We start from the raw sequence: 9,344 nt of genomic DNA, 5'->3' as shown, positions 1-9,344 counted from the left end.
TTTATAAAATAATCAATTTCACTGAGATATTTTTGGATCTCTGTATAAATAAGTAAAGACAGAAAACCCCACAGGAAATTTGCATTGGAATAGAGCACTAAGGGGTAGACCACATCTATGCAATTATGTAGAGACACATAAATCCTGCCTCCCTACTTGTGTATCCCAAATCAGAGTGAATATTACAAAGGGGTCTCTTTTACGATGACCTAGTCAGTGCTGAGTTTTCTTGTTCTGAGAATGCTTTTGGATCAAACTTACATTGTTCTCTGAACTGTTACAAAGTCCCCAAACCACTCCAAAAACACAAAGATACTCCGAAAACCCAATAAATGCTATCCATTGTCACCTTTTACCACTAACTAGTTCCATGTCTTGTCTTTTGAGCCATCCATTAGTGAAATGAGGTCATGTTATAGTTATGCCGTTATGTGGCCTCCGATGGGCACAAAACCTTAATGTAAGCTGTTGTACAATCTGTTTTGCCATTGGTCAAAGTAAAGTACTTCCTCTATATTGTCTAAAGTGCATTTGATTTCCAATATTAAGTTCTCCACCAGAAAACAGAAAGCAATGAATAGCCAGATTCTTCATACAGATAACAGATTTAATTTAATGGCACACAGAAATTAAATTAATAAAAAAGTGACTACTGAAAAATGCATAAATGGGAATAGTCTCAGAAATTTATTTTTATAAGAAACATAAAACTCAATCTAATGTTATTCTCTGTCAAGGGAGAAGACATCAGAGATATTTTCTTTCTTGGTGTTTAGGACTCATTAAGAAAGGCATCCTAATCAAGCCTGAAGAGGGCCCTAGCAACCTGCTTAATGAGTTCAATCATTAGGAAATTCGGAATATTTCATTACTTGCCTTGTTTCCTTCCAGGTAAACAATTTTACTTTCCAATTAATTTCAATGCTTGTGGAGAACACATATTTACTCTAAAGAAGACTCCTGAATTTTTATTTCTAAATAAAATTATGTTTCTAAACATTTTATATCATACATTAACAATTTTTTTTTTATGAGATGGAAGATATAAGGAGATTTAGGGGAATTAATTACTCTTTCTCCAATAAGAGAACTATACATTAAACTATTTAATAAAAAAGTTACATTCATCCAGTGGACATTTATTGAACACTCTATATAACATTCTATATACAATATACTGTGTTAGGAACTGTCAAGAATACAAAAAATAAAAAGGCATAGTTGTTGCTCTCATGGAGCTTACAAATCTTGTAAAGGTAGGAAAGAAGGAAACAAGCATTTATTTAGTGCCTACTATTTTCCAGGCACTGTGCTAAGCACTTTACAAATACAAATTTATTTGATTCTCACAATAATCCTATGAGGTAAGAGCTATCATTATCCCCATTTTACAGTTGAGTAAACTGAGGCAAACAATGGTTAAGTGACTTGCTTAAGTCATACAATCAGTATTTGAAATCAGACTTGAACTTAAGGTCTTCCTAATTCCAGTTCTCTATCCACTGCACCATTTATGTTGAGGCATGGACATGAATAACTATACTATAGAGTGTAATATAAAAGTGCATGAAAAGATGTACAAGGTTTTCAGAGGTGATAGTGGAGACACTTTCTAGTAAAGAGAAGCATGAAGGAGGTGATAACTGAGATGGTCTTTGAAAGACACAGAGGTGTCTTTGAAAGGCAGAGTTGGGAGGAAAGAGTATACATTTTAGGGTCAGAGAAGAACATAAACAAAAAATCATCCATTATTCCTGGGTAAATTCTCACTTGCACAGGCATATGGGAGCACTGATTCCTATTGGAAACAGGAAAATTGAGGTTTCATGGCAAAAAAAAAATCTTAATCCTGGAAAAATAAAACCTGGGCTAAAAAAAAAAAAGTAAAATGCCAACCTTTAATGACTGGAGGCAATATGATACAGTGGAAAGAGTGTTAGATTTAAAAGTGGGGGAACTGGATTTGAACCTGAACCAGCTGACGTTCTACAGATGTGACCTTTAGCAAATCCCTTACCCTCTTGGGCCCTCAGTTTTTTCATCTGTAGAATAAGTAGACTGGATTAGATGACCTCTAGGTCTCCTTCCAGTTCTAAAATCTGTGAGTATATGGATTTAAAAAAATAATAAATGAATAAAAACATTTACTTCTTTCTGCCTTGCTTTATTGGCTTTTATAGCTTTTTAAAAGTGTAGATTGAAATAGAATGTTAGTAGCAGGATTCAGATATTGTGCTCCTGGCTACTGCTCTTCAGCAAACCAGTAAACTCCATGCATAGGAGAAAACAAAGAAGATGACAGAGACAGGATTTATATTTCTTGAAGTTCCACTATCTTGCGATGCAACTTGTTTATGTCTTTCCGGAATTTATATTTCTCTAACTGGATCTTTGTCGTCTGTATTTGTTGGAGGGATTCAAGAGATTCACGAATCGACTGAAATCCTAGTATGAAAACAGATAAGTTTAATTTAAACCATGCCTTGGAACAGTTTTCTATATATTTTTTAAACAAAATCTTCTAATTAGCCATTCTGTTATCATTGATCACTGCTGCATTCAAAGCATGTTAAATTCCATTAAGGTCTGTCTAAAAAGGTCTGGCAATCCATCTTCTTGTGTTTCAAGGAGATGTTTTAGATCAACAGTGCTCCAAGTCACATCTGACTAGAGTGTGAAAATTTAATTCAATTCTGTTCACTCAAATATTACCAAAGGAAACAGCTGAATATTTTAATGTCTATTGCCAACATTGATTTTCCATCTGCCAATATTTGCAGGCCAACAAGCATAGGCAATCAGTACAAATATGGTTCAGATAAGGTGTCAATGCAATGGAAAGAGTGCTGGATTTGGAGTTAGAGGAACTGGGTTAAATTCTGGCTCTGCTTGGACGCCACACCCCTCTATGGATCTCACTTTTCTTAACATTAAAACAAAGAGGCTAGACTATATGGCTTTTGATATCTTATTCAGTTCTAACTCTACAGTCTTGTAAATTTTCTCTTGATTCTAGTACAAATTTGAAGGCCTTATCTGAGGAAGCCAGATTAGGTTTAAAAACTTTTCTTTAATTTACATTAACAGATGTTGAGTGAAATGAGCAGAACCAGGAGAATATTTTGTACACAGTAACAAGAAAATTTTGTGATGGTCAGTTCTGATAGAATTAGCTCTTCTCAGTAATACAGTGTAATAGATTTAGGATGGAAAATGCCATCGACTTTCAGAGGAAGAACTATGGAGACTAAATGTGGATCAAAGCATATTTTCACCTTTATGTTTGTTTTTTCTTTCTCGTGATTTTTCCCTTTTGTTCTGATTTTTCTTTCACATCATGACTAATATGGAATATGTTTAAAATGATTGTGCATGTATAACCATTATATCAGCTTGTTTGCTGTCTTGGGGAGGGGGAAAGTAAAGGAAGAAGGGGAAAAATTTGGAACTCAAAATCTTTCAAAAATGAATGTTGAGAACTATCTTTACATGTAATTGGAAAAATAAAATACTGTTGAGGAAAAAAAAAATAAAAGCTTTTCTAAGTAACCATGAGGATGGAACTTAAGCAGAGATCAAGCCCTAGAACTGAGGCAAAAGAAGACAGTGGGGTAGGGTTCAAGTCCTCCCTTTTTTTCTTTTCTTTCTTTCTTTTTTTTTTTTTTTTTTTTAAAGAATGCTACCTTATAAGAGAAGCATAAACCCAGACAGATAATAAATTTTACCCACGATTGCATTCTGGTGGGTAGAAAAACTCACTGCATTCAAGTGAAAGCCTAGAGGTTAAAGCAGATGAAAGAGATGGCATAAAAGATATTTAATTTAAAACCAGGGCACTATTCCTGGCTTAAAACTAATTACTTTGGGTTTGGGCTCAAGTATTCAGACAACAGTCTTTGTGCCAGAAACATCTAAAAGAAACAATTTTGACATCAAGACTTTTCCTCCTCTAGAAAAAGTGATGTCAATGCCAGACAGCACAGGTAATTTTTACCTGATTATGTGTATTTGTTACAAGGATTTTCTTTTTCCTTTCCCCCCATCTCCAGAAAGGGGAGGTAGGAGATAAAGAAAATAAAAGCTCATCAATAAAATTTAATTTAAAGTTAGCAGATGATAGAATTCATACAGGAATGTGTAAGTAGAAGTTACTAATTCTTTATTTCTTAAAGGATTTAGATTGATTGATAGAGATACATTTAGTATCACAAATTAGAGACAGATGGCTGCTGCTCAGCACCAATCTGATGCTCTTCCTTTGCTAAAGTTAGAAGACCCTTTCAAATTAATCCTCTTTGATGTTTTCCCAGCTTGACTCAATACCATTAACCTTTTAGGTAGAAAAATCTGTCATTCCACTGGACTTACTGGTTAATTTCTTTCCTTCCTCCTTCTCTCCCTTATGTCTCTGCCATCCCTTCGCCCTTTCCCCTCACCCCAGAAAAAAGGATGTGACTGATAATGTCATACCACAAGCAGACTCATTACCTGCAGTTTAACAGGAAATGGCATTAGATTAAATGTCCCATTTTCCTGATATACAAACAAGTCAATATTTGATACTTTTTAAGGTCCCTTCCAGCTTTAATAATTCTATGATCTTGGAAAATTTAGAGCAACTTTTAAGGGTATAGTCTTAGTAACGTGACCAATTCTGAATATAGGAGGTTAATTCAGAAACCTCATACCCAGTGGTATGATAGGATTGCAGGTTCATTGAGTTTGAGCTAGAGCCTTATCCTTTTTGAAGGTATAAGGAAAGAGGAAATCATTTTTTAGAAAAGTTAGCTGAAAATAGGGAGCATTTCTGTTACTGAGGTAGGTAGACTTAGGGATTCTGAGAGAACCTATGGCCATCCTAATGCCTTAAAAAAAAAAACCCTGGTGTTTTGAATTTCATTGTTTAAGTTTGGATTTTTAAAATTTGTTAATTTTTTTTTAAATTTAAGTTTTAGGGGTTATTTGTTTGATTTATAAAAATGCCATTTGTAATTGAATAGCCACTTTACTCAAATAAAGAAATGCCTTGAATAGCCATCTTAATGAGTTGTGCTGCCCATGTCTCAGATTTTCAATTAATGCATAAGTAATGCTCACCTGATTGGTACTCATTTTGGATTTTGTTTAGCTCTTCCCATATCTGCTTTTCCATTCGATTCATCCTTTTGTACAACTTGTTTTCTGCAAACTTTACTTTGTTCAATTCTATTTCAAATCTCTTTGGGTTTAGTAGCTCTTCTGATTTCATTATTAATTCCTGCACTTTTCTTTCCAATTTGGTTTTTGTTTCTTCCTATTATAAGACACAGCAAAAACAAACAAAAAAACCCAAAACACTCTGTAAGAAACTATTTAAGCAAAGATGCTGTGCAAAATTTATTCATTGTAAGTTAATTTTTTTCTGGAAGCATTAATTTCAATCAAATCCTTTGCCTTGGAAATTATTATTATTATAATTAACAATAATAATCACTAGTATTTACATAACATGTTAAGGCTTGCAAAAAACTTTATGAATATTATCTTATTGGTCCTTACAGCAACCTGGGAGGTAGATAATACGAGAACTCCTCATTTCTGGGTGTCTGTGTGTGTGTGTGTGTGTGTATATGTGTGTGTGTTTACTATCTATACTGAAAGAGCATAGTGAAGATACAATTCTTCTCAAATGCACTTGGGTTTTGGTGGCTGAATGAAGCACACTTTTTCTTAAAGTGGTTGACAAGGCAACTAAGAGTCTTATAAAGCCCCTTTGCTAATGCCTTCTGTCTCTAGGTGGTGCTAAAACACAGGCAGGTAATTAGAGTCTCAACTGCTTGCTGTACCCAGCTGCAAAGGATATCCAGAGCTAGTTTAGAGAATTCAAAGTTCAGTCTATATGGAAGAGAAAGTACTCAGTCTCTTCTTCCTCTGTAATTTGTTGGAAGGAAACAGAAGCAGCTTGGTGTTCAGAAAAAGAATAGAATGAACATAAATAGCATTTGTATAGAGCTTACTATGTACTAAACATTTATATTTATTATTTCATTTAATCCTCATAAAAACTCTGGGAGGTAGATGCTAATATTATTATTATTTCACAGATGAGCAAATAGAGGCAAACAGAGTTAAGTGACCTGCCTAGAATTATGAAGCTAATAAATGACTGATATCTTTTCCTAACTCCAGACTTGGTATACTTTACATTGTTTTTCCTAGTTGCCCCATAAAGAACAATTGCAAGACTTCAGTTCAAATCTCTGCTTCTTCTAATTGCTACCTGGTCTTAGTTTTTCATTTGTATAATGAGAACAAAGATCTATAAAAGATCTATCTCTAACTCCAAATCCTGTCACCCACGTAAGACGTGAGGGTCTTGCTAATTAAAATAACATATGTTTCATAGCATATACAAAAGAAGATTAAGACTATTTAGTGAGTTCTGAATTCTCTTAGTCAATATTGTTCCTCAGTAATACCACAGACTCTCTATTTTAGGACAATATTATAGAGAAAAAAAGCAGAACAGCTTCAATTAGGTGACATTGAGACAACCTTTTGATTTAGTATTGAGGTTATTAATACTGAGATTAATGACCCTTGTTAGAATAAAACTAACAAGGATCATGAAAGTTTTTCATTGTCATCACCATTTAAAACTTTCGCTGCTACAGAAAAACTGAGAACAAGATGTTCAATGATTGGAGAAAGGCTGAAAAAACTCATGGTCTATGTATTATACTGTAAAAAAAATGAATTAGCACAGTGAGAAAATGACTCCAATAATGTCTAACAGTAATGTGATTTAATATAAGGCAGCTGAACTCAGATTCATTACAATAACTAATCTTGGGGCCTGAAGAACAGATAATGAAATATATTTCCTTCAGGTAAGGACTATAGGTTGCATATGATGTCAATCACAATCATTTTGTTGATAGGTTTTGCCTAAATTTTTTTTTCCTTACAAGAGAGGGACTTATGAGAAGAAGAGAAATGATTGTAGTTTAAAAATCAAAAGTAAATCAAACAATAGAAGGCAAATAAAAATTCAGTATTGCACACCAAACACAGGGCAAATGTTTGTGCCAACCTAGCTCAGTATTTTTTCCCTTTATTATATCAAAAGCCATGTTCCAGTTTCTTAGCTTATTTAACATCACCCAGCCATTGAGACCTCTCAAAATTAAAACGACTCTGTCTAGGGAAGAGAATTCCTAAAGAATGAAGGGCTTGCTTTTATTTATTTATTTATTTTAATCTGAAGGAATATAAAACCAAATCTTTTCCAAAGTACTTTTTTTGTTTAGATAGGTTTACCTTTAACCTTTCTGCCTTTCCCATCCAAACACAATCTGTAATAGGACATCAGACAACAAACATTTCAGCATATTTTTGTCCATTCATTCCAGTAGGAGGCCTCTAGACATATTTTAAGAATAAAACATTTGACCTAACATTTTATTGAGAATAAATTCAGGCTTCAGGACTGCAAGTATAATGGGGGGGGGGGAACTGGCCAGTGACGGTACCATTTTCAGCTGCCAAATTACGAAGGCACCTTGGGGCATTTGTTTCTGAAGAGTACAATGGAAAGACCCTGCTCACCAGTTCATGGCATGAGATGGTAGCCTGTTATTGTTTCATGTGAATTTAATGAGTGCTGTAGAAAAGTCTTTTGACTGGTTGATAGGCAAGAGCTGAATATGCATAACTAACTAGTCAAATGGAGCTCTCTCTTTTTTTGGTAGAAGACTTGTGGGTCCTTGACTAGGTGACTAATGATTATGTGTTATTCTTTTTTTTTCCTTTTTGTGTTATTGTTATTGAGTTTTCAATCTTACTCTTAATTGCCCCATTTGGGGTTTTCTTGGCAAATATAATGAAATTGCCTTTTTCCACCCTCTAACACAAAGGAAAAGGAAACTGAGGCAAACAGGGTTAAGTGATTTGTTCAAGTCACACAGCTAGTGTCTGAGACCATATTTGGACTCCATTGTACCATTTAGCTGCCTTACTGGGCATATAGTAACCTCTTAATACATTTTTATTGATTGATTGATGATTGATTTATCTTAAGTGAATGAATATTGGGGATGGAATGGAGTGGGCTTTGAATTTAGAAGAGCCACTAGGAACTGGAACTTAGACCAGCTGGCTAGCAGCTGAGTCAGGTGAGAATGAAACCCTAAGGAGCAACCTAGGGGAACTAGACTATTATTTTGTAATCATTTTCAGTCATAACTGACTCTTCATGATCAAATTTGGGATTTCCTTGGCAAAGATACTGGAGTAGTTTGCCATTTTCTTTTCCAGATCATTTTACAGATGAGGAAACTGAGGTAAACAAGGTTAAGTGACTTGCTCAGGGTCACACAGCTAGTAAGTGTCTGAGTCCAGAGTTGAACACACAGGAAATGGAGTCTTCCTTATTCTAAATCCAGTGATTTAGTCACTATACTCATCTAGCTAGCTTAGGTTGGATCCACTTGGACTCTGAGGGGAAGGGGCTCCTATTTGAAATTAATTTTTCATATTTGTCTGCATCAAGTTAACTTTCTGGTATCACATAGCTGCTGGATGAGTCACTGCTTGGATCCTGAGTGAGTTGATCTGCTATTAGACTGAATCTTGCTAAGATCTCTTTTCAGGCTTGGCCACAGTCAATCTTGTATATAGACTTCAGTCCTTGGACCTTCAGTTACTTGAATATTTTGCATAGCTTAGGCTGTTCCACCTGCAGCATTCTCCCAACTAATAAGCACACAGTATGTCTTTCCTTGATGTACATCAGAAAAGAAAGTTTAATTTGTCCAATAAGTGTCCACTTAGGCACATTCAGTTCTAACTCAGAAACCACTCAAAAGGTCAGGAAGCAGTCATGGAATACTTATGCTTGCTCTGAATTAGGGAGCAGGGCCTGTCAATGAAACAGGCTTATACAGTTCCAGAAATAGGCTCACCAAACACTTTCAACCTGGGTTGGCTGCAGACATAGTCTCTAGCTACCTTCTGGGGAGGGGATCTCCAAGCCAGTCCCTATCCATTCGATAAATAGCTTCATGATTCCATAAAGAACAATCGTGCCAATTTCCCAATAACTCCACAATATATTTTGGGCTTTTTAGAATTTTGTTCTAGGATCTGCCTAACACAAAACTGCTTACCATTTTCTCCTTGATGGTGCTGAGAAATTGGTTAATATGCAAAAGCTGTTCTTTTTCAGCTTTCATAAGCTGATTTTCTGTCCACTTCTGTTGGTTCTGAACTTGTTCACGGAGCTCATTTTTAAGTGCATCAAATCTAAAGGTAAGAAAAGTATTGAATTTTTTAAAAATTAAAAACAATAAAAATAAATGTTAACA

At 34.9% G+C, this 9,344-nt stretch overlaps 1 protein-coding gene across 4 annotated transcripts in view; it reads right to left on the bottom strand.

The window, feature by feature from the left end:
- Positions 1-586: 586 nt before the first annotated feature.
- Positions 587-9,344, bottom strand: part of FAM81B (family with sequence similarity 81 member B) — an 80,339-nt gene continuing 71,581 nt past the window's right edge. For all 4 annotated transcript variants that reach the window (XM_051993825.1, XM_051993835.1, XM_051993842.1 and 1 more), the window contains 3 exons: positions 9,147-9,282; positions 5,098-5,293; positions 587-2,445 (listed from right to left, as the gene is read on the bottom strand). In XM_051993825.1, coding sequence (XP_051849785.1) covers positions 2,312-2,445; positions 5,098-5,293; positions 9,147-9,282 — 466 coding nt within the window. In that variant the 3' untranslated portion in view covers positions 587-2,311. The remainder of the gene's footprint in view (positions 2,446-5,097; positions 5,294-9,146; positions 9,283-9,344) is intronic.

Source organism: Antechinus flavipes, chromosome 1 (genome assembly GCF_016432865.1).
Source record: "Antechinus flavipes isolate AdamAnt ecotype Samford, QLD, Australia chromosome 1, AdamAnt_v2, whole genome shotgun sequence".
Taxonomy (NCBI): domain Eukaryota; kingdom Metazoa; phylum Chordata; class Mammalia; order Dasyuromorphia; family Dasyuridae; genus Antechinus; species Antechinus flavipes.
Note: the sequence above shows the minus strand (reverse complement) of the source record. Positions and strands in the feature narration are given on the sequence as shown.